The 26,688-nt window shown below is 42.3% G+C and overlaps 1 protein-coding gene across 1 annotated transcript in view; it reads left to right on the forward strand.

Annotated features, from left to right (window-relative positions):
• Positions 1 to 25,489, forward strand: part of LOC133609912 (uncharacterized) — a 38,358-nt gene extending 12,869 nt beyond the window's left edge. The window contains exons 2-7 of the mRNA XM_061965978.1: positions 7,956 to 8,151; positions 16,519 to 16,716; positions 16,912 to 17,078; positions 17,152 to 17,301; positions 21,150 to 21,310; positions 24,613 to 25,489. Of these exons, the coding sequence (XP_061821962.1) occupies positions 7,972 to 8,151; positions 16,519 to 16,716; positions 16,912 to 17,078; positions 17,152 to 17,301; positions 21,150 to 21,310; positions 24,613 to 24,935 (1,179 nt within the window). The 5' untranslated portion in view covers positions 7,956 to 7,971 and the 3' untranslated portion in view covers positions 24,936 to 25,489. The remainder of the gene's footprint in view (positions 1 to 7,955; positions 8,152 to 16,518; positions 16,717 to 16,911; positions 17,079 to 17,151; positions 17,302 to 21,149; positions 21,311 to 24,612) is intronic.
• Positions 25,490 to 26,688: the final 1,199 nt, after the last annotated feature.

A 26,688-nucleotide genomic window follows, 5' to 3' on the forward strand; every position in this document is an offset into this window, starting at 1 on the left:
GATTTGCAAATCATTGTATTCCGTTTATATTTACATCTAACACAATTTCCCAACTCATATGGAAACGGGGTTTGTAGAAGAAAACAATATTTTTCCATATATTTGCCACACCGGACTAGAAGTCGCGGATATATACATTGTGAAATGTGTTATTTACACAGAAATATTCTGTAAATGTTTATTTACATACCTTAATTGTTTCCAAAGGGTGTTTGTAACACGGCAGTAAAACAGCTTATCAAACAAAACAGAAGTCATCGTCATGGACCCACTAGTTGGCAAGCTAGCTCTCCAATCAGCTAAACAGACTCTAACTCCACGCTGACGTCTTGGTGAATTTGCGAAACTGAAACAATACAAAAAGAATGCCATTGTAAGTTAATAATACAAACACAGACACTCGTAAATGTTTTGGCATATTAGCTAATGCTAACGACGCTAGCTTCATTACATTACAATAGCACTGTGGAGGGGGGCGTGGCCTGCGGGCCTGCCGCGGAACAGCCTCGAAGACAGCGACAGGTGCGTAGATGGCCCAGATGGGCCTTGTTATCTAATCACCTGTCGCCTTTATTAGCAGCAGCCGGGATGAGACAAGTAGTTGGAATTGGAGGTGCTGCTGAGCGGAAGCAGGAGAGAAAGACAGTTTGCTGGAAAGCAAAAGCCTCTGGACATTTATGAAAATAAAACAGTGTTATACCCTGAATTCTGGGCTCTCCTGGCAGTGTGTATTGGTCCGAAGAACCCACTAGAGGGCAACCTCTACAAGCACGTGCAAATATAAATGAAAACACTCCTGCAGACATCACAAATGGGATGGTTTAGTAAGTATGAATAGTTTTAGTTATATTGTAAACCTAAAACGTTGCTTGGAGTGATGAATGAAGAATCAGACAGGACCGCTATAGACAATTACACTTCCGGCCCAGGGCAATAAAACAGGAAGTACATTTTTAACCCGCAGCACCTCCAGCGAGCGAATTTGTCCAAAAGATGGCGCCATAGCACCAACAATAAAACCCCATTCCAGTGTCTCTGCTTGGGTTTAATGAAAACTATTGAACACAAAACATTATCAAACAAAATCCATAAATCAGCTGCACCGTTTTATAAGCCGCAGGGTCCAAAGTGTAGGAAAAAAATAGCGGCTCATAGCCGGGAATTTACGGTACTTACCTTTATGTACATCACAACGCCGTTGCCAATACGTTTGACGTAACGTGGCGCGCTACTTTCGATGTGGTTTTGCGAGTCATAGGAACGTAAGCACCACTTTTCTAGCCCCCTTGTGCAAAACACAAATATCCACTGCAGAGGACGCTGTCATTCTGGACGTTATTAAGAATTCTGTGCATGATCCCCAGCTGACGCACGCCCAAATCCCAGTCAGGTTTTTAGCCATTGCGTCCTGAGTCGCAGTCGAGAAGCGTTCCGTAACGTCCCCACGCCTGACAGGTGCGCAAGCTCTTGTCCCAGATAACAAAGCACGTCTTTAACACCCCCCCACTTGCCCCATATTTAATCTAGTTTAAAAAAGTCAGCATCACACCATCACCAAGTCCACCGCTGTTCCATTTAACTAAATAGAAGCCCTTGGCCTATTTATCAGTGTTTAAAGACTTTGCAGCTATTACTTTCACTCCCTAGGTACCTGTGGCTAACTCCCCCCCCCTCTCGACATGCACACTTCACAGAAGGAAGATTAGTTGCATTTGCTTAAAGCTCTTTAAAAGAGACAGAAGTTGCTCTTCTGGGTCCCTGTTGATGTGCAGGTCCTGGTCCCCGTGACTGGGGGAGGTCTGCACGACTCAGCTCCTTTCTGCAGCTCGCTTGTCTGATGAAAAAAAAAATGAGCCAGCCGGGTGAGAAAGTAACGTAAAACGCGACAGCAATGCTGCAGCGTTATCCATCCATCCATCTTCTTCCGCTTATCCGAAGTCGGGTCGCGGGGGCAGCAGCCTAAGCAGGGAAGCCCAGACTTTCCTCTCCCCAGCCACTTCGTCCAGCTCCTCCCGGGGGATCCCGAGGCGTTCCCAGGCCAGCCGGGAGACATAGTCTTCCCAACGTGTCCTGGGTCTTCCCCGTGGCCTCCTACCGGTCGGACGTGCCCGAAACACCTCCCGAGGGAGGCGTTCGGGTGGCATCCTGACCAGATGCCCGAACCACCTCATCTGGCTCCTCTCGATATGGAGGAGCAGCGGCTTTACTTTGAGCTCCCCCCGGATGACAGAGCTTCTCACCCTATCTCTAAGGGAGAGCCCCGCCACCCGGCGGAGGAAACTCATTTCGGCCGCTTGTACCCGTGATCTTGTCCTTTCGGTCATGACCCAAAGCTCATGACCATAGGTGAGGATGGGAACGTAGATCGACCGGTAAATCGAGAGCTTTGCCTTCTGGCTCAGCTCCTTCTTCACCACAACGGATCGATACAGCGTCCGCATTACTGAAGATGCCGCACCGATCCGCCTGTCGATCTCACGATCCACTCTTCCCTCACTCGTGAACAAGACTCCGAGGTACTTGAACTCCTCCACTTGGGGCAAGATCTCCTCCCCAACCCGGAGATGGCACTCCACCCTTTTCCGGGCGAGAACCATGGACTCGGATTTGGAGGTGCTGATTCCCATCCCAGTCGCTTCACACTCGGCTGCGAACCGATCCAGTGAGAGCTGAAGATCTTGGCCAGATGAAGCCATCAGGACCACATCATCTGCAAAAAGCAGAGACCTAATCCTGCAGCCACCTAACCAGATACCCTCAACGCCCTGACTGCGCCTAGAAATTCTGTCCATAAAGGTTATGAACAGAATCGGTGACAAAGGGCAGCCCTGGCCGAGTCCAACCCTCACTGGAAACGTGTACGACTTACTGCCGGCAATGCGGACCAAGCTCTGACACCGATTATACAGGGAGCGAACCGCCACAATAAGACAGTCCGTTACCCCATACTCTCTGAGCACTCCCCACAGGACTTCCCGGGGTACACGGTCGAATGCCTTCTCCAAGTCCACAAAGCACATGTAGACTGGTTGGGCAAACTCCCATGCACCCTCAAGGACCCTGCCGAGAGTATAGAGCTGGTCCACAGTTCCACGACCAGGACGAAAACCACACTGTTCCTCCTGAATCCGAGGTTCGACTATCCGGCATAGCCTCCTCTCCAGTACACCTGAACAGACCTTACCGGGAAGGCTGAGGAGTGTGATCCCACGATAGTTGGAACACACCCTCCGGTTCCCCTTCTTAAAGAGAGGAACCACCACCCCGGTCTGCCAATCCAGAGGTATCGCCCCCGATGTCCACGCGATGTTGCAGAGTCTTGTCAACCAAGACAGCCCCACAACATGCAGAGCCTTAAGGAACTCCGGGCGGATGTCATCCACCCCCGGGGCCTTGCCACCGAGGAGCTTTTTAACTACCTCGGCAACCTCAGCCCCAGAAATAGGAGAGCCCACCACAGATTCCCCAGGCCCTGCTTCCTCATAGGAAGACGTGCTGGTAGGATTGAGGAGATCTTCGAAGTATTCTCTCCACCGATCCACAACATCCGCAGTCGAGGTCAACAGAGCACCATCCCCACCATACACGGTGTTGACACTGCACTGCTTCCCCTTCCTGAGGCGGCGGATGGTGGTCCAGAATTGCTTCGAAGCCGTCCGGAAGTCGTTTTCCATGGCCTCACCGAACTCCTCCCATGTCCGAGTTTTTGCCTCCGCGACCGCTGAAGCCGCACACCGCTTGGCCTGTCGGTACCTGTCTGCTGCGTCAGGAGTCCCATGAGCCAAAAGAACCCGATAGGACTCCTTCTTCAGCTTGACGGCATCCCTCACCGCCGGTGTCCACCAACGGGTTCTAGGATTACCGCCACGACAGGCACCAACTACCTTGCGGCCACAGCTCCAATCGGCCGCCTCGACAACAGAGGTACGGAACATGGTCCACTCGGACTCAATGTCCAGCGCCTCCCTCGGGACATGTTCAAAGTTCTTCCGGAGGTGGGAATTGAAACTCTCTCTGACAGGAGACTCTGCCAGGCGTTCCCAGCAAACCCTCACAATGCGTTTGGGCCTGCCAGGTCTGTACGGCATCCTCCCCCACCATCGCAGCCAACTCACCACCAGGTGGTGATCGGTAGAAAGCTCCGCCCCTCTCTTCACCCGGGTGTCCAAAACATGAGACCGCAAATCCGATGACACAACTACAAAGTCGATCATGGAACTGCGGCCTAGGGTGTCCTGGTGCCAAGTGCACATATGGACACCCTTATGTTTGAACATGGTGTTTGTTATTGACAATCCGTGACGAGCACAAAAGTCCAATAACAAAACACCACTCGGGTTCAGATCCGGGCGGCCATTCTTCCCAATCACGCCTCTCCAGGTTTCACTGTCGTTGCCAACATGAGCGTTGAAGTCCCCCAGTAGAACGAGGGAATCACCCGGGGGAGCACTCTCCAGTACTCCCTCGAGTGAATCCAAAAAGGGTGGGTAATCTGAACTGCCGTTGGGCGCGTAAGCGCAAACAACAGTCAGGACCCGTCCCCCCACCCGAAGGCGGAGGGAGGCTACCCTCTCGTCCACCGGGTTGAACTCCAACGTGCAGGCTTTGAGCCGAGGGGAAACAAGAATTGCCACCCCAGCCCGTCGCCTCTCATTGCCGGCAACGCCAGAGTGGAAGAGAGTCCAGCCCCTGTCAAGAGAACTGGTTCCAGAGCCCTTGCTGTGCGTCGAAGTGAGTCCGACTATATCTAGCCGGAACTTCTCCACCTCACGCACTAGCTCAGGCTCCTTCCCCCCCAGCGAGGTGACGTTCCACGTCCCAAGAGCTAGCTTATGTAGCCGAGGATCGGACCGCCAAGTGCCCTGCCCTCGGCTGCCGCCCAGCTCACATTGCACCCGACCTCTATGGCCCCTGCTATGGGTGGTGAGCCCATTGGAGGGGGGACCCACGTTGCCTCTTCGGGCTGTGCCCGGCCGGGCCCCATGGGGACAAGCCCGGCCACCAGGCGCTCGCCATCGTGCCACACCTCCGGGCCTGGCTCCAGAGGAGGGCCCCGGTGACCCGCGTCCGGGCGAGGGAAATCTGGGTTCCTTGTTCGTGTTCTTCATAGAGGTCTTCGAGCTGCTCTTTGTCTGATCCCTCACCTAGGACCAGTTTGCCTTGGGAGACCCTACCAGGGGGCATAGAAGCCCCCGGACAACATAGCTCCTAGGATCATTGGGACACGCAAACTCCTCTACCACGTTAAGGTGGCAGCTCAGAGAGGAGGCTGCAGCGTTAGCATCAAATGTAAATGTAAATATAGGATAGGACAGCTGTAGTCTGAGGGGACGGTGCAGGGTCCAGCGAAGGGTTAAGATTAGAGATGTCCGATAATATCGGACTGCCGATATTATCGGCCGATAAATGCTTAAAATCTAATATCGGAAATTATTGGTATCGGTTTCAAAAAGTAAAATGTATGACTTTTTTAAACGCCGCTGTACTGAGTGGTACACGGACGTAGGGAGAAGTACAGAGCGCCAATAAACCTTAAAGGCACTGCCTTTGCGTGCCGGCCCAATCACATAATATCTACGGCTTTTCACACACACAAGTGAATGCCAGGCATACTTGGTCAACAGCCATACAGGTCACACTGAGGGTGGCCGTATAAACAACTTTAACACTGTTGCAAATATGCGCCACACTGTGAACCCACACCAAACAAGAATGACAAACACATTTCGGGAGAACATCCGCACCGTAACACAACATAAAGTTAAAAGTTAAAGTTAAAGTACCAATGATTGTCACACACACACTAGGTGTGGCGAGATTATTCTCTGCATTTGACCCATCACCCTTGATCACCCCCTAGGGAGGTGAGGGGAGCAGTGGGCAGCAGCGGTGGCCGCGCCCGGGAATCATTTTGGTGATTTAACCCCCAATTCCAACCCTTGATGCTGAGTGCCAAGCAGGGAGGTAATGGGTCCCATTTTTAGTAAACACATAGTAAACACAACAAAACAAATACCCAGAACCCCTTGCAGCACTAACTCTTCCGGGATGCTACAATATACACCCCCTGCTACACCCCCCCCCCCCCCACCAACCCCGCCCAACTCAACCTCCTCATGTTCTCTCAGGGAGAGCATGTCCCAAATTCCAAGCTGCTGTTTAGAGGCATGTTAAAAAAATAATGCACTTTGTGACTTCAATAATAAATATGGCAGTGACATGTTAGCATTTTTTTTCCATAACTTGAGTTGATTTATTTTGGGAAACCTTGTTACATTGTTTGATACATCCAGCGGGGCATCACAACAAAATTAGGCATAATAATGTGTTAATTCCACGACTGTATATATCGGTATCGGTTGATATCGGAATCGGTAATTAAGAGTTGGACAATATCGGAATATCGGATATCGGCAAAAAAGCCATTATTCGACATCTCTAGTTAAGATCTTTTGTCGTTTGGCGCCACAAAAGAGCTGAACCATTCTTGTTGGAGCATGTCCGTACCTGAGAGAGGATGGATATTGTTTTTTTTGGACTATGAGCCTGTACTTTTTCTTACGCTTGCGGCTCTTAAAACGGTGCGGATAATTTATGTATTTTTTTCTTCGCTAACTGCCATGTTTTGTATTCAACACATAGTTTTCAACAGACACTGAAATGGTCTGTTATTGTTATTGTTGAAAATGTGCTTCCAGTGTTAATGCCTTGAACCGGAAGTAAAACCGTCCATAACGTTTCTTGCTCGAAATGATTCTTCATTCATCACTCCAAACAACGTTTTAGTTTTACAATATAACTAAAACAATTCATACTTACTAAAGCGTCCCATGTGTGATGTTTGTAGGAGTGTTTTCATGCACATTTATATGTACTGGGGCTCTGAATTTTTGGGCACTACACAATTCAATTCTTGGGTGTAACGATTCTATTCAGAATCGATTTTCAATTCAAAATCAATACCTTTTTATTAACATTGGGTGCCAGTTCTATGATTAACTACACAAAAAAATTAATACATGGATTTTAGATTTTTTTAATCGATTAAGAATTGTTCCGAATAAGAATTGCGATTCATTAAAATTTTTAAATTTCTTTTTTAAACCACAAAATGGTAAATGGGTTATACTTGTATAGCGCTTTTCTACCTTCAAAGTACTCAAGGCGCTTTGACACTATTTCCACATTCACCCATTCACACACACATTCACACACTGATGGCGGGAGCTGCCATGCAAGGCCCTAACCACGACCCATCAGGAGCAAGGGTGAAGTGTCTTGCTCAAGGATACAACGGACGTGACAAGGTTGGTAGAAGGTGAGGATTGAACCAGGAACCCTCAGGTTGCTGGCACGGCCACTCTCCCAACCACGCCACGCCATCCCAAGTGCATGCTATCATAATATAATCAAACTAGCGTCGTTAGTATTAGCGAATATGCTAACACATTTACGAGTGCTTACATTGTCATTCTTTTTGTATTGTTTCAGTTTCATAAATTGACCAAAATGTCATTGTGGTTTTATTGAGTCTGTTTAGCTGATTGGAGAGTTAGCTTGCGCAGCTGGTGGGTCCATGACGATACTTCTGTTTTGTTCGATCAGCTGTTTTACTGCCTTGTTTGCCGTTTGGAAACAACTAAGGTATGTAAATAAACATTACAAAATATTTTGTACCGGTATATATGCAAACATATTTATTTCTTCTAAAATGTGGTTGGTGCGGCTTTAACACCGGTACGCTCTGTAGCCCGGAATTGACGGTACTTTGGATCCTGCACCATCCCCTTAGACGAGACCTGTCCTATGTAGTTTTTGAGCATGAACTGATGAAGCCTGAAACCTGACCAGTCCAGCTGCGATCGATTCTATGCTTCAAGAATTCTGTTTGGAACATAATGCAGCCGTTTTGCTGATGACAGTCTTGAAGCCAAACATCTGCATCTTCTTCTTAGATGACCCATAAACGACATGGGCCAGCTGCTGTCATCAGAAGAAGACCTCTCCAAGGTAAAACAGGCCGTTGGCTCGCTCCTCTACCAGAGGATGCTAGAGGGCGGAGCCATACCTGACCTCGGTGTGGTGCACCCTCTGCTGCTCACCAGTCAGGACGAGGACTCCAGGTCTCGCCTACAGGAAGAACTACTGCAGGTAAATCAGATCTGAAACTGGAAAAAAAACATGTCAGTTCAAAAAATCTATTTAGTGAAAATATACATCATAATAATGTCAGAATACAATGCAAACATCCCCCCTAGTGGCTGTGGGCAATGTGCTCAGCAAGGACTTTGAGGCAATGCCAGGACATCGCTGCTTCTCTGACAGAAAAAGTCCAATAATTTTGTTCGTTTAAGTGCTTGGAATGAGGCAAAATTAAATCACTTGTTTCGCATGAGGTGCACTTTTGTTCCATTGAAAAACAACTATGCTAAAAAATAAAAGCAATCAAAGCAAACTTATAAATGTCAGTTCCCTCAGAAATTGACTGGGACCAAATCGAAATGCCAAGAAAATACATTTAAAAAATAATAAATGACTCGAAAAGCACTTAGAGAGTGCAGGTCTGTTTCTCAATAGTAAAGAGTCTTCTTAAGAAATCATGAATCTAGACGGTAATCCGGATCACCCCCAAAATCTAGCTCCTTATCCTTGCTCTTTATTGACATTGCACAAGTACAACCAAATTTAATTTCTGACATTTCCTGAACGTTTCATCAAAATCCTTCAAAAACTTTTTGAGCTATGTTGCTAACAAACAAACAAGCAGACAGACGAACCATTGATAAGGTTTGATGTGCCATGCTAAAAATAAAAGCAACAAAAGCAAAACTGTGAATGTCAGTTCCCTACAAAATTGCCTGGGACCAAATTGAAATGCCAAGGAAAAACATTCATTACGGACTTTAAAATAATGAATAACTAGAAAAACATTTGGAGAGTGCAGGTCTGTCTCTCAATAGTAAATAATTACCGTAGTTTAAGACATCCTGAATCTAGAAGGTAATCCGGATCACCCCCAACATTTCATCACTTGCTCCTTATGTCAACGTTTCATCACAATCCTCCCAAAATCTTTTGAGCCATGTTGCTAACAAACAAACAAGCAGCCAAACAGACAAACAAACTACTAATAAGGTTTAATGTGCCATGCTAAAAATAAAATCAATAGAAGCAAAAATATAAATGTCAGTTCTCTCAGAAGATGACTGGGACCAAATTGAAATGCCAAGAAAATACATTCATTGATGACTTTAAAACAATTAATAACTAGAAAAGTACTTGGAGAGTGCAGGTCTGTCTCTCAATAGTAAAGAATCCATAAAAAAAAAAAAACCTGAATCCAGAAGGTAATCCGGATCATCCCCAAAATATGATCCCTTGTTCCTTATCCCATTTCTGACATTTCCTGGAAGTCTTATCAAAATCCTCCCATAACCTTTTGAGTTACATTGCTAACTAACTAACACACAAACAAACACACAAGCCGACAGACAAACAAACAAACATACCGTATTTTCCGCACCATTAGCCGCACCTAAAAACCACAAATTTACTCAAAAGCTGACAGTGCGGCTTTTAACCCGGTGCGCTTTATATATGGATAAATATTAAGATTCATTTTCATAAAGTTTCGTTCTCGCAACTTCGGTAAACAGCCGCCATCTTTTTTCCCGGTAGAGCAGGAAGCGCTTCTTCTTCTACGCAAGCAACCGCCAAGGTAAGCACCCGCCCCCATAGAACAGGAAGCGCTTCTTCTTGTACTGTAAGCAACCACCCGCCCCCGGAAGAAGAAGAAGCGCGCGGTGCATGCTGGGATATGTGACGTTTCATTTCCATTTGTGTGTTTATGTAAAGACCCCAAAATGGCTCCTATTAAGTGTGTTGTCTGTCTAATTATAAATAATGCAGACGAGGCGTGTTAACTGAGTTCTCAACGTTTACTCACAGCGTGCTCATAACCACATTCTAACTCCCAGCATACAACAACGCTTCTCAGGGCTACCGCGCATGCTCGTAACTATCGTTGCATGCTGGGTAGTGTAGTTGTTATATTTGCTAGCTCATAACATCACATTAAGAGACACGCTTACGCGCTTAATTCAATACTCGCCGTCATTCCGGGTGGATTGACAAAAGACCTCCAGCCGCTAGATATTGGTGTCAACAGGGCATTCGAAGCTAGACTGCTAACTGCGTGGGAACAGTGGAAGAAGAAGAAGCGCGCGGTGCATGCTGGGATATGTGACGTTTCATTTCCATTTGTGTGTTTATGTAAAGACCCCAAAATGGCTCCTATTAAGTGTGTTGTCTGTCTAATTATAAATAATGCAGACGAGGCGTGTTAACTGAGTTCTCAACGTTTACTCACAGCGTGCTCATAACCACATTCTAACTCCCAGCATACAACGCTTCTCAGGGCTACCGCGCATGCTCGTAACTATCGTTGCATGCTGGGTAGTGTAGTTGTTATATTTGCTAGCTCATAACATCACAGTAAGAGACACGCTTACGCGCTTAATTCAATACTCGCCGTCATTCCGGGTGGATTGACAAAAGACCTCCAGCCGCTAGATATTGGTGTCAACAGGGCATTCGAAGCTAGACTGCTAACTGCGTGGGAACAATGGATGACAGAAGGCGAACACACATTCACTAAGACAGGGAGGCAGCGCCAGACGACATACGCCAACATCTGCCAGTGGATCGTAAATGCCTGGGCAGATATTTCGGTCACAACTGTGGTCCGAGCTTTCCGGAAGGCAGGATTCACAGAACTGCTGGATAACAGTGACACTGACTCCGATGACTTCGACGAGACGGAACCGGCCATTTTGGATCTCACATTTGCCCAACTTTTCACTTCGGACACCGAAGACGAAGGATTTACGAATGAAGAATAACTTCAGAAAGTGAGCGCTATGTTTATTTTGTGTGTTGTGACATTAACGTTCGAGCAACATTATGTTGCTATTGCTCTGCACTATTTTGAATTTTACTATGTTTGTGATTGCACATTTGCGTACATTTTAGGAGTGAACAGAGTTGTTAGAACGCTGGTTTTTAATATATTATTAAAGTTTGACTGACCTATCTGACTGTTTTTTTGACATTCCCTTTAGCGCAGCATAGGCGCGGCTTATAGTCCGGGGCGGCTTATTGGTGGACAAAGTTATGAAATATGCCATTCATTGAAGGTGCGGCTAATAATCCGGTGCGCCTTATAGTGCGGAAAATACGGTACTGATAAGGTTTAATGTGCCATGCTAAAAATAAAATAAAAAAAAGCAAAAATATAAATGTCAGTTCTCTCAGAAGTTGACTGGGACCAAATTGAAATGCCAAGAAAATACATTCATTGATGACTTTAAAACAATTAATAACTAGAAAAGCACTTGGAGAGTGCAGGTCTGTCTCTCAATAGTAAAGAATCCTCTTAAAAAATCTTGAATCCAGAAGATAATCCGGATCACCCCCAAAATCTAATCACTTTCTACTTATCCCATTTCCTGAAGGTTCCATCAAAAAGCGCCCACAACCTTTTGAGCTATGTTGCTAACAAACAAACAGACAAACAACCCACTGATAAGGTTTAAGGTACCATGCTAAAAAATAAAGAAAAAAAACCAAAACTTTAAATTTAGTTCCCCCAGAAATTGACTGTTGATTAAGTTGAAATGCCAAGAAAATAAATTAATTGATGACTTTAAAACAATAAATGACTAGAAAAACACTGTGGGTGGAGGCGGGGCCGCGGGCATACACACATACAGAGAGGTTGTGCCTGGTCACGTAAACGTAAGGTAACGTAGTAGAAATGATCCGGATCACCACCAAAATGTAATCACTTGCTCCTTATCCCATTTCTGACAATTCCTGAAAGTTTAATCAAAATCCGTTATCGTTGCAAAGTGACCGACGAACAAACCTTGTCGACTACATAACCTCATAATTCATCAACACATTATAAATTCTGTGCCAATTTAAAAAAACAATTATAGGCGTATAGTTATAGCTCGGTTTTTGCATGGCCTACTTTTCGATGATAATTCGGTTCTTGGCGAACATTTCTGCCCAAATCTTGCCCCGGTTTTCGTCGACTTCTGTAGTTCTCATACGACCAAAAATAGTACGTAACAAACGAGTCAATAATCCCACGCATTGGGGATGCAGTCTCATTTCTTCTTTTCATTGACTGCAAAGTCATCCACCGAGGGCCCAAAGAAAGTTGCCAATGCCAGCACTCGGATAAAGAAGGTGAGAAACACTATTGCATTCAAGTACTGCCCTCCCCTCCTTCCTTTAAACCCCTCGCAGACATCGCCAACAAGTCTTCAATGAAGATAAAAGTGACGTTAAATTTTAATATGTATCAATTTTATTCATTATTTGTATGTAAAGCCGCTAACTTTTTCCTACACTTTGAACGGTGAGGCTAATTTATGGATTCGTCTTCGCTGACGGCCATAATGCAAATAGTAAAAACAATAAATAAATAAAAAACAGGCTGGGACAATGAAAAGTTTTGTTATTGTTTGTGCTACGGTGCCATCTTGTGGACGAGTTTGCTCACTGCAGGTGCTGCAGTGTCCTTCCATTTAGTGCAAGGGTGTCCAAAAGTGCGGCAAGGGGGCCATTTGCGGCCCGCAGCTCAAGTTTTGCTGGCCCGCAAGATGTCAGAAAAACACAACAGTAAAAATGTAAAAAAAAGAGCAAAAATATGTAACGTAATGAGAAAAAAGCTGAACATTTCATACAAAATTTGATCGTCTAATAAATCCCAGGTATTATTATTATTATTACCGTATTTTCCGCACTATAAGGCGCACCTAAAAACCTCCAATTTCCTCAAAAGCTAACGTGCGCCTTATAATCCGGTGCGCTTTATATATGGACCAATATTGAGCCACAACAGGTCTCGCAACTACGGTAACTACGCCGACTTCATTATCCCCCTTCTACGGCTGCTTACCCTAGAAGAAGAAGCGCTTCTTCTTCTACGGGGGAAAATGAAGTTGGCGGCTGCTTACCGTAAAAGAAGAAGCGCTTCTTCTTCTACGTAGAAGAAGAAGCGCTTCTTCTACGGGGGAAAATGAAGTTGGCGGCTGCTTACCATAGTTGCGAGATCTATACTTTATGTAAAGACCCAAAAATGGCTCCTATTAAGAGACACGCTTACGACAAAGAGTTTAAAATCAAGGCGATCAGTCACGCAGTAGAACACGGGAATAGAGCAGCAGCGAGAGAATTTAACATTAACGAATCAATGGTGCGGAAGTGGAGGAAGCTACATGATGACCTGCGCCAAGTAAAGAAGACTAAACAGAGTTTCGAGGGAACAAAGCGAGATGGCTCCAGTTGGAGGACAAACTGGAACAGTGGGTTGTTGAACAGAGAGCAGCAAGTAGAAGTGTCAGTACCATCACTATTTGTTTTGTTGACACTCCCTTTTGCGCAGCTCCATCTAATGGATGCATAACGTAACCCCAGCCTCTACTGTAGCGTCTATTCTATGCGCCTTATAAAGCGGTGCGCCTTATATATGAACTCAGTTTTAAAATAGGCCATTCATTGAAGGTGCGCCTTATAATCCGGTGCGCCTTATAGTGTTGAAAATACGGTAAGTCAACCAAAGGACTATATATATCAACACTTAGTGTCAGCTTTGTGTTATAAGTGACACATTGTATTAGTAGTAGTATCAAAATGTCAACTTTTTCTTATTACATTTTGTCTTTTTGCCCTTTTTATTACATTTTTACTGTTGTTTTTCTACGCCAATATGTTTGTGGGCAAACAAAACTCGAGCTTGAGTCCCCAAATGGCCCCCTGGCCGCACTTTGGACACCCCTGTAATAACTAATGATATTACACTTTGTCATCAATTACACAAAGCTGGCACTATGAATATATATAATCTGTCTGTACATGATATTTTTTTTTTCATAATTTTGTTTTTTACAAAATATCAAAATGGCCCCCGTCATGCGGCCCTTTGTGGAAAAAGTTTGGACACCCCTGATTTAGTGCTTTCAACCGGAAGTCAAAGTGCCGTTTCGTCTTCTCGCCGTCCATACGGTTCTACTCGTATAGATTCCTAATTCTTCACTCCAAGCAACGTTTGTAAGTTTTACAAAATAATAAAGAAATTCTTATTTACTAAACCGTCCTATGTGTGATGTCTGTAGGAGTGTTTTCATGCATATTTGTACGTGCTATGGTATTGTTGCGTCATTAGCATGAGCTAATATGCCAGCACGTTTACAAGAGTCCCTGTTAGTATTATTAACTTACAATGGCATTCTTTTTGTACTGTTTCATTTTTGTAAATTCACCAAGATGTCACCGTGGAGTTATTGAGTCTGTTTAGCTGATTGGAGAGCTAGCTTGCGCAGCTAGTGGGTCCATGGCGATGACTTCTGTTTTGTTTGATCAGCTGTTTTACTGCCATGTTACATACACCGTATGGAAACAATTAAGGTATGGAAATTCAAAACTAAATCTTTCTGTGGAAATAACTCATTTTACAACTTATATATCTACGGCTTATAGTCTGGTGCGGCTAATATATGGAAACATATTTTTTTCTTCTAAAATGTAGTGGGTGTGGCTTATGTAGCGGTGCGCTCTATAGTCCATAAAATCCGGTATTTGAGTTTGTCTTCATTAGGGATGTCCCGATCCAGGTTTTTGCACTTCCGATCCGATACCGATATTGTTTTTGCACTTCCGATCCGATACCGATACTGACCGATACTGGCCTATCCGAGCATGTATTAAAGTTTAAAGTTATTTAGCCTACTTAGTTGTCAGAATCATGTTGAAAAGGGTTTTAGTACTCTTGATAACAACTAGCCAGCTGAATTAGGGGAGTTTGAATAATACACAATGGTTGGTAACAAGAAACTGACCTGTTTATTCAAGGATAAACACAAAATAGACAAAATTATACATGACAAACAGAAATGGCATCGTTGAACTAGGGCTGGGCGATATGGCCTTTTTTTTAATATTGCGATATTTTAAGGCCATATCGCGATACACCATATATATGTGGATATTTTGCCTTAGCCTTGAATGAACACTTGATGCATATAATCACAGCAGTATGATGATTCTATGTGTTTACATTAAAACATTCTTCTTCATACTGCATTAATATATGATACTTTTAAACTTTCATGCAGAGAAGGAAATCACAACTAAAAAAATCACTATTTTTTTTTCATACGGTGTTGATCTGAAAATGTTTGCCTCGGCATTTTGATGGTGTGGGCGTGTGGCACCGAATGGAGATAAGCGTCTCGACAGACGTTACAATATTTGAACAATGATGACGAAAACTGTTTTCTCTGTCGTGTCCGTGTGTCGAAAATTGTTATGCGCTTATTTTCTTATTTGATTTTGTGCGTGGCATAGATTTGCCGTGCGCAGAGGACGCTGAGCAGTGTGCAATTGCACAGGCGCGCACCTTAGCGGCTGCGCTAGCATCACAGCTAACGTTAGCCATGCTGCTACCTCTCTGCTGGGAGAGGACGTATACGTATGTGACGTATGACGTGACAGTATGTGACGTATGACGTGACAGTATGTGACGTGTGTAAGAAGGTGCGCTTGCTGTCTGTGGGAGGGAGTCACAGGAGAGAGTGAGAAGAGCCTGTCGTGTAATGCCAGCAGCTAAACGCAACTGCGTGAGAATCCACAGACCTGTGGATGTGTGGAAGGTGTGCTGGAAAATGCGGAACGGAAATTAGCGATCAGCAGAAAAGTGGAATGTATTATTTAAATCGGTGCGTTGGAAAACACGGACTCAAGTTTTTTTTAAACTGGATCTGGATCGGCATTTTCCCATGCCTTGCGGATACGCATTTTTTGGCAAATATCGGCGGCCGATCCGATCCAAATATCGGATCGGGACATCCCTAGTCCTCATTAGTGGCGTGGAAGCTGCAGCAGCTTTCAGAAAACCTTCCTAGCAGTGCTGCTGTTTTAGGTGGCCGATGAGGCTTGATGTGTTGAAGCGTGATGTATTTAAAAAAAAATTTAAATAATTTTTTTTTACCTCTTGGCAAAATTTCAGCAGAATATTTGGAGCATGTAACACACGGAAAGGCTTCCTCTGGAACATTGGAAAAGGTCACACACGGTCCACGCAATGTTTGTTTACAACGAGCTCATGGGGACGTTTAGGACAGCACGGTAACGAAAAGGAGCGCTTGATTTACCCACACTAACGTACCCTACAGCATGGTATGGGTAATCTCGACTCATTGAAGCGTTTCTTGGAGCTATTTTTTTAATGTTGTCGGCTTTATCTGTGTGGACATTATTTTATGACGGGAAAAATTCCTTTTTTTTCCCAAATATTTCCATTCTCGAAAAAAAATAAAAACGAAAGCCCACAAAATCTTGTCAAAGCATCTTCCTGCTTGAAAATGTTGACAGAGCCCTCTGCTGGACACTCATTTTGCCCTGCAGATAGCGCCATCAAAGCCCTTTGTGTTGAAATGTGTCCTCCAGCTGCAGAGCCACATCGGCGACAAGGCGCCCACCTACCTGAAGGATCTGATTGGACGGCTGTCTTCATTCTCAGATGAGCCGCGCCTGGCGGGCCTCCTGGGGTTGGCAGTCGCCATGGTGATGGACTTGGTCTACATGTCGTCCAAGCAGCCGTCCGCCGGGGGGAAAGTGAAGGCGTCGGGGTCGTCGTCACGCCAGGTACACTGTAAAAAAGAACCGTCAGAATTTTACAGTAACATTTATGGTGGTTTTTACATGGAACTACTGTAAATTATAAAATGGTTTCACTTTTATTTTTACTGTTTTTTTTATTTTTATCTACTGACATCATTTACAGCGAAGACTGCCTTTGTCTGCTTTGAAGGGGCAATTACGTTGTGTCCCCTCCCGCAGAGAGCGTGGGAGCTCCAGGAGCTGATGGAGGAGTACTTGAAGCGCTGCAGGATGAACCTGAGCAACAAGACTCGACTGGTCCAGGACTTCTTGAGACTGGAGGGCCAGCTCAGCCTCACGGTGACCCAGCTCAAGACCTGCCTGCTGGGGGGGGAGTGCGACTCCAGGTGGGCTCGACATAGTGAGCGAGAACAGTCGTTTTTTTTTCAATCCCCCTGAGACACGCTGTCGGACCCACAGGTCTCTGCGGTTCTGGGCCAGCGGGGCAGCGTTCCACACCCAGATGCTGGTGCACCTGGCTGGCATGGAGGGGCAGCACGAGCCCCTGGCGGCAAGAGCCGTGCTGGAGCAATACAAGGAGGACCTGACACAGATGGTTCCTGCCTACAGGTTCGTGACCCCCATTAAACACCTTGACTTGACCAGTCCTATGTGGGCAAAAGTATTGGGTCATTACACTCACAGGAAATGTGTTGTTCATGGCATTATCATTTTTCATCAGTCAGCCCACACAAAAACAAAAACGCAAACATTAACAACAGTAAACACACACTCCAGATTAGTGTTGTAACGACACCAAATATTTTGGTACTGGTACTACAATTATTTTGATACTTTTCTAAATAAAGGGGACCACAAAAAAATTGCATTATTGGCTTTATTTTAACAAAAAAATCTTAGGGTACATTAAACATGTTTTTTATTGCAGTTAATTCCTTAAATAAAATAGTGAACATACGACACAATTTATCGTTTAGTAGGAAGTAAACAAACAAAGGCTCCTAATTAGTCTGCTGACATATGCAGTAACATATTGTGTCATTCATCATTCTATTATTTTGTCAACATTTTTAAGGACAAGTGGTAGAAAATTAATTATTAATGTATGTGTTCATTTACTATTAATATCTGCTTACTTTGTCTTTTAACATGTTCTATCTACACTTCTGTTAAAATGTAAGAATCACTTATTCTTCTGTTGTTTGATACTTTACATTAGTTTTGGATGATACCACAAATTTGGGTATCAATCTGATAGCAAGTCGTTACAGGATCATACATTGGTCATATTCAAAGTCCTCATGTGTCCAGGGACATATTTCCTGACTTTATAAACAAAATATAAATAAAAAGAAACGAAAGAAGATGTCAAAAAATATCGACGTAATCATAGTAGTATCGACTAGATATGTGCCTGTACTTGGTATCATTACAGTGGATGTTAGGTGTAGATCACCAATGACGTTTGTTTACATTTTGACGGCAGTGAGCTACTGTGTGTAGTGAAGCATGTTTAGCTATTCCTCGTCCTGCAGGGATGATACTTGTAAGAAACTTACTTTATTTGTCACCATGGAGACCAGGATTAGTGATTTAGAAGTAGCTACAACACTGCCAACGGCGGATGGAATTTAGCCGCTAGCTAGCCAGCCATGTCTTAAAGCATCTCTTCCTGAGGGCGTTTCAGTGTTATAACTTCACCTTTATCTTTAGTTTTCAAGCCAAAATGCATCCGTTCTCCCTTTTCTGTCTACACACTTTGTCTGCTTGTAAGTACTCTGTGATTGTGCGCTGCCGAACATGCTCGTCTGCTCGTAAAAACAGGAATGTCACGACGTGACTTCGACGCGGGCGCGGGGGGTGGCGGACCGGTACGTTTCAGACGAAAATGATTCATTAGTATCGCGGTACTATACTAATACCGGTATACCGTACAACCCTACGCCAGATATTAAGGTTGTGTGATATATTCCTTATCAATTTGGCCGACGATAAGAGTTTTTAACGCTGTCATTATAATATATCGCTAATGTGACAGCGACAAGCGAACGAACGCATCCTCAATGCAACGGCTAACGTCCCTCTACAGTGCAAAGCCACCGCAAATTCACTAATCCTCACCACCGTGGCAGTAAAAAAAACTACCGTAAATTTCCGGACTATAAGCCGCTGCTTTTTCCCTGCGCTTATGAAACCGTGCGGCTAATTTATGAATGTTTCTTCACTGACGGCCGTAATGTAAATAGTAGAAAAAACAAAAACGACCAAGGACACTGAATACGTGTGTTATTGTTTGTGCTATGGCGCCATCTTTTGGAGGTGCTGCTTAGCCCTTCTGTTTATACTAACCGTAAGTAAAAGTGCCGTTCCGTCTACTATCCGTCCATAGCAGGTCTACACATATGGATTCTTCATTCATCACTCCAAGCAATGTTTGTAAGTTTTACATATAACTAAAACAATTCTTACTTACTAAACCGTGTGATGTCTTTAGGAGTGTTTTCATGCATATTTGTACGTGCTAGCGTACAAGCTAGCATTGTTAGCAAAAAACTAACCAGCAAGGACATTGAAAAGGTGTGTTACTGTTTGTGCTATGGCACTATCATTTGGAAGAGTTTGCTCACTGCAGTTACTGCAGTGCTCTTCTTTTTATATTGAGCTTTCAACCGGAAGTCGAAGTGCCATTCCGTCTTCTAGTTATCCATAGCGTTTTTACTAAAAAACAAAAAAAAATGTGCCCAACTGCCAAAAGATAGATGTGCTAAGCTTGTGACATCGTATTCAAAAATACTTGAGGCTGTGAATACTTATGTACATGTGCTTTTTTTTTTTTAATACATTTACAAAAATGTCTACATTTCTGCTTTTTTCCAACTCTTATAAAACGGTGCGGCTAATTTAGGGATTTTTCTTCGCTGATGGCCATAATGCAAATAGTTAAATAAAACAAGCAGGGACATTGAAAAGGTGAGTTATTGTTTGTGCTATTTTCTTTTTAAACCGAGCCTTCAACCGGAAGTCGAAGTGCCATTCTGTCTTCTAGTTATCCATAGCATTTCTACTAAAAAAAATCACATGCCCAACTGCCAAAAGATAGGTGTGCCAAGCTTGTGGCAGCGTATTGAAAAATACTTGAGGCTGTGAATACTTATGTGATTTTTTAATTTTTTAATAAATTTACAAAAAAATTCTACATTCCTGTTTTTGTCTGCCAAGATGGGGTGCAGAGTGTGAGAAATAAAATATATATTTTTTTATTTTAATATATGGCTGCAATGAAACACAGTAAACAATGTAAAGGGGTCTGAATACTCTCCGTACTCACTCTATATCGTTATATAGATTTTAGGCTTCATCGCCCACCCCTTCCCTATTTAACACACACACACACACACACACACACACACACACACACACACACACACACACACACACACACACGCACACACACACTATAATTTTGAATGGGGACCAAGTTTTTGATCATCATCACCCTTTCTACAGGTTGTGGAGGCATACAAAAAATGGTGTAAAATGGCCACTGCCCAGTCAGCTCATACACGTCTTTAAATCTCTGGATTGATGAAGTAATGTGCTGATCATTCTTACTGGGGACCCTGGGGGAAAAGAGTTAATATTGTTCATGGGGACCAAATTTAAATAATTTTGCAGAATTCACACAAATTTGTACGTGACTACTGAGGACCATTTAAAAAAAAAAAAAAAAATGAAATATGACATGATCCTCAGAATACAGCTCTACAGCTGTCCTCTTATAGGAAGTTTCACCACTTAAATGTTAAAGCAAATCCTGCATCTTCTGTGACATTACTGAAAAGTTGTCTGCAACTCCAACTACCATATATAGAAGGATGGACAATTCTGAATGTGAATCATACTTTAAGGTAATAATGTTTTATAATCATGCTGTATGAAAATGTCATCCTAAGGAACACTAAAAAGCTTAAAAATCACTTAGGCATCTTCAGAATGGATCTGACTATCATTTAAAAAGGTTTCCCTTAAGGGGACCTGTTTTTTTTGTCCCCATACCGTCAGAGGTGCCCTAAAGGTGACTGTGTAAACAGAGCGATGGCCCCATTAAGTAAGCATTGCCAGAACACACACACACACACACACACACACACACACACACACACACACACAAAAAGCTGTCAACCTGTTATAAAATATGACAGCTTAAAGCACAAATCAACATTAATTAGCGCATCTGTCTTAACTTGAAGTCAACAACTTCCTGTTGGTTGTGGCAGCCATGCTTGAAATATTTTTAAACAAGTCATTAAAAAAAATACCAACAGCTTAATTTAAACACACCTGGTCCAGAGTGACTGACGAGACACGGCGTTTATTAACGTAATGCGACCGACTGCAGCTGCTTCCTGTCAACCTGCCACGTGAAAATTCTGTTTTTGTTTTTTGGTTCCTTCAAGGCGGTACAAGTCCAAGACAGTGTCGGTTGTGAAAAGTCGAGGTGGTCTCCCAACGCCGTGCGAGGGACCCGAGGAAGGGTCCATGACGGGACTCACGCTCACCGACAGGGAGACGGGAAAGAGTGTGAGCATCGCTCTCGCCGCCCTGCAGGCCGAGATAGGTAACGTTTGCTGGTGGGATAAAACCACAAAATCAGTGGTTCTCAAACATTGTTCACCAAGTACCGCCTTAAAAAACACTTAAATACCACCATAATGACCAACATTAAAATACCATAGTGTAGCACAGGGGTTCTTAACTTTTTTTTTTACCTCGGGGCCCAACTTTTCCACTACAGGGGAGCCCGGGGCTCACTCAAATATTAACAATGAATTAGTAATCATACTCTTGAGTTTAATCTTATTCAATAATTATGGGCCTGCTGCTATGCAAGCACCCATTCACATACTTTCCACCCTCTTAGAAGTATGCTATCTTCTTTTATATATATTTATCTTTTATATTCTTATGTATATATTATTTATTTTATTGGTATAAACCTAAAAATAATTGATACTTGGCCCCATCTGAGAAGTACATTAACTTTTCTTATGTCACCATGCTGACGTTTTATGTTCACTTTTCAGCTAATGTTGAAAAGTTAATGTACTAAGTTAGCATGCTAACAATTTATGCTAGCATAAATTGTTAGCATGTTAACTTCTTCTAAGTTAGCATGCTAACAATTTATGCTAGCATTTTTGCTAAGTATGTTCATAATTAGCAAATTAACTTCTCCTAAGTTAGCATGCTAACAATTTATGCTAGCATTTTTGCTAATTATGTTCATAATTAGCAAATTAACTTCTCCTAAGTTAATTGTTAGCATGCTAACTTAGGAGAAGTTAACTTGCTAACAATTTATGCCAGCATTTTTGCTAATTATGTTCATAATTAGCAAATTAACTTCTCCTAAGTTAGCATGCTAACAATTTATGCTAGCATTTTTGCTAATTATGTTCATAATTAGCAAAGGTTTATATAAATATAATTAGCAAAAATGCTAGCATAAATTGTTAGCATGTTAACAATTTATGCTAGCATTTTGCTAATTATATTCTTAATTAGCAAAGGTTTATATGAATATAATTAGCAAAAATGATAGCATACATTGTTAGCATGTTAACTTCTCCTAAGTTAGCATGCTAACAATTTATGCTAGCATTTTTGCTAATTATATTCATATAAACCTAAAATTCATGCTAACTTAGGAGAAGTTAACATACTTTTAAGATGGCTCCAAGTATCAACATCTATATCAAGGTTTAAACATATAACATTAGCTGAAAAGTGAACATAAAACGTTAGCATGCTAACTTAAGAGAAGTTAACATCCTAACAATTTATGCTAGCATTTTTGCTAATTATATTCATCCATCCATCCATTTTTTACCGCTTGTCCCTTTTTTGGGGTCGTGGGGGGTGCTGGAGCCTATCTCAGCTGCATATTCATATAAACCTAAATTCCATGGGTTTTCAGACATGTCACACCGGACCAGAGGTTCACAGCACAGATAGCAGGCCCGTCAAAATTTAGGTGGGAATTTTCTAGTTATATCGAACCCTACTTACAGTTTACAACCTTATCAAATGATATGAAAGCATGTGTTAACAACAAAGGTTATTATCAATGCTTAGGTCAGGTTGATTACAAAAAATAAGCCTAATCAAATATTCTTCAAAACAAAGGACTCATATATATATATATATATATATATATATATATATATATATATATATATATATATATATATATATATATATATATATATATATATATATATATAATTTACAATAAAGAAATGCACATATGACTATGACTTTAGCTCCAGATTTATTCTGTTTGTTTGAGATTATCATTACTGCCATAAGTGGTGGAAAAGTGTATTACAACTGATTACAGCTACGGCCCATACGGACCACAGCTGGCGACTCTCTAGGGGGCGCTCCTTCATTTAGGTTTGTAAGACTGAAAATGTAAACATTAAATAAACATTACAAAAGTATAAGGTCCATTGTGTATTTTACATGAATAAAATAGGTTTAGCGTTAATACATTCACCAATAAACTAGACATTTTAACGCATATAGAAATGAAACAACATCCAAATCGAACATTGCACACAATGACTCATCACAATTAAAGCTAAGGTGTAGCTTTATCACCCTGTACTGGTCAAATTTAGCGCTACATGTATTAAACGAGCTGTGATCGCCAAAGTTACTCAAACAAAAATAACGACAACGAATACAAAATACATCACGAAGTCAGCAATTTCAATACAAAACAAACTAAGGAGTTGTATGCACAATTTCTACTGACCAAGTTTCGTGTTGAAGATTAAACGTGTGGATTTCTACCAATGTTCCTGTTTGTCTGGAACACTGTGTCCGTCGCTTAAAAGGTCCGACAGGAAACAATGACTCGAGCACTTGCTCGGGGCAGAACATTCATAATTTGTTGTCCAGTCGCTGTTAAGTCTGATTTTCGTAATTTATTAGGATTTTTTTCAGGGTTGGAATGTGTAGTCTTCTTCTACTCACCCCACTGCTGCTTCATTGTGACACATATGCCTCACTATTGCCCCCTGCGGGGCGGCGGGAGTACTGCATACATGATCAACCCGAGTTTGAATGGTTTCATTAAGCCTACTTGGGTGATGTTCGGCGGGCCGCCTGTTGTTTACCTGACTTTTACACAGTGTTGGCCTAAAAAACATATTTTTCAAAATATATTTTTTAAATATTATTATTCAAAAAAATCACAGAATGTCGATCAATCTAATGAGATAAAATGGAGCTACTTCAACCCAATTAAAGTTTTGCAATACTTTGGATGAAAATTTACAAAGCAATTTGGACAACAAAATATAATGCTAAAAAAAAAAAAGCAAAACCAAAAATGTATAAAAGCAACAGTATTATCAGTATTAATAATAATATCAATAATAGTTGTTTATGTTTTGAATAAAAAATATATTCTTAAAAAATATATATATATTATTTTTTATTGATTCTCAAAAATTCTGAATCGAAATAAAGAAAAATCGCGATTTGGATTGTCCAGGGTGTACACCGCCTTCCGCCCGATTGTAGCTGAGATAGGCTCCAGCGCCCCCCGCGACCCCGAAGGGAATAAGCGGTAGAAAATAGATGGATGGATGGATGTGAATCGATTGTGTTGATAAATATTATATATTTTCAAAACCTGATGGAGTGAAGCCGCAAAATTCGAAGTGTCGAGTCGTCTGTGTACATATTGTATCATAAATAGTAAAATTGTAACCTCTCTCTGTAGTTGGCAACAGCATGGTGAAGTATAAACATGAAAAAATCAGCGGTTCTATCTCACTTGCCTGCAAACTTCAAGAACTCTGCCACTTGGCGCACTTAACACAACATTTCTTACCTGGACTTCAACAGCGTCCGCGCCCGCCTCCTTTAACCCAGACCTGGTCACCTCGGATCAGTACTCCCAGGCCTATGTGGAGCAGCTCTTCTCCGTAGGAGGACCCGTGGCACAGCTGCAGGACTACTTCGACAAGGCCAGCCGCAAGCTGGGGGCGCTCAAAACCGCGCCCCTATGTTCGTCTTCTAAGGCGTGTGGCGGCCAGGAGGCGCTCTCCGACCCCGATGTCCCCGCTGAGGGAACCCATGAAGGACCTCAGATGTCAGAAAGAAACGATGGAGATGAAGATTTGAAGTTGAGTATTGTGGAAACAAATATTACACCCCAAAAGTTGTAATACTACTAGAATACGATAATACTTTGCCCAACTGACACTTGATGACTTGTTTGCATCCACTCTAGACAACCAGTTTGAACCAAATACTATCAGTTTTATGACAGCAGATGTTTATTCATGACTGCTTTTTTCTGTTGTGGGCACATTTCAATACAAAATGCTCTATGTTTTCAACAATAATGTGTTATTTTATACCAGGGGTGTCCAAACTTTTTCCACGGAGGGCCACACACTGAAAAATTAAAGCATGCCATTTTGGTATTTTTCATTTTCAAAACCAATACAATAAATATATTTTTTTCTAACCTTTAGGGTTCCCCTCAAGTTTGGTCCCCGAGACCTGAAAGGGTTTCCAGTCATTACATGTTTTTTTTAAATGACCAATATATAGATTTTTTTTCAACGCATCAACCTCTAGATCATCTTAAAATCTGTCGATTCTAACTTCCATCCATCCATTTTTATACCGCTTGTCCCTTTCGGGGAAAAGTATTGTTCCACTTCGAAAATATTTTGGGGGGAAATGTTACATATTTTTGTGTTTTTGCTTGCCATAAAAAAAAATGGTATAAAACATTAAAAATATATATGTTAGGTTGATTGGCTACACTAAAATTGGCCCTAGTGTGAATGTTGTCTGTCTATCTGTGTTGGCCCCGCGATGAGGTGGCGACTTGTCCAGGGTGTACCCCGCCTTCCGCCCGAATGCAGCGACCCCCCGCAACCCCAAAAGGGACAAGCGGTAGAAAATGGATGGATGGATGGATGGAACATTTGATGTGAAGTAATTGGAGCCTTAGATAGGTTAATAATTCATAACAACATTGGTTTAGATTCATTATTATTATTTTGAGCAATAAAAAGTAAAAAAAAAAATCCCACCAAAGTTCTCAGGGTTGCAAAAGAATCCCACTCAAAGTGTTAAAAATGTCAAACATTTTTTTTACTTTCAACACTTAACTCTCTAAATTAACTTAAGATCCATCCGTCGATTGTAAGTTATGTTTTTAATGTTTTGTTTGTTTAATTCACCTTTTAATATAGAAAACGTGTTTTTTTTACGTTAAACACGCAAAATATGCATTTTTTTTCTCCACCAAAAATATTTCAAAGCGGAATATTTGATGTGAAGTAATTGGAGCCTTAGCCAGGTCCATAATACATACCATTGATTTTGATTCATTATTATTTTTTGAGCAATGACAGTTGTAAAGACAACAATGACATGGCAGCGTTGTGTTATTGAAGTCAAAATTGCAACTTTTTCCACATTTCACCTGTTTTCTCCTTTATTCCCCTTTTTTTATGTTTTTTTTTTTTTTGATAACAGTATTTTTGGAAATGTTTGGTAAAAAATTAGCCGCAGGCCGCACTTTGGACACCCCTGGATCATTCACATTTACTGCCAGTAACACTACTTTTGCAGAAGTAAAATGGCTAAAAATGTAGAAATAAATAGCATCGCACACTGTGTTTGTATGGTGTTGACATATTTCTCCAATACACGGTAAGTCTGCCTTTTCAAAGATAATGCTCAGTTCTGTTTGATACCGTCTGAGAGGTATTGATGCAACAATAGGACTATAATTGTGTTCATGAAATTGTTCTGCATTGTTCATTTAAAAAGTGTGGCGTGGCCCCCTGCGTGCTGAACATGCTTTATCAGTATCACACTATCATGCAGTATCACGCTTTACGCCTCACTTTGAAAAGCTGTGCACTGCAAAATGTGCTCAGTGTAGCCATTAATCCT

The sequence above is a fragment of the Nerophis lumbriciformis genome, linkage group LG02 (assembly GCF_033978685.3).
Source record: "Nerophis lumbriciformis linkage group LG02, RoL_Nlum_v2.1, whole genome shotgun sequence".
Classification (NCBI taxonomy): domain Eukaryota; kingdom Metazoa; phylum Chordata; class Actinopteri; order Syngnathiformes; family Syngnathidae; genus Nerophis; species Nerophis lumbriciformis.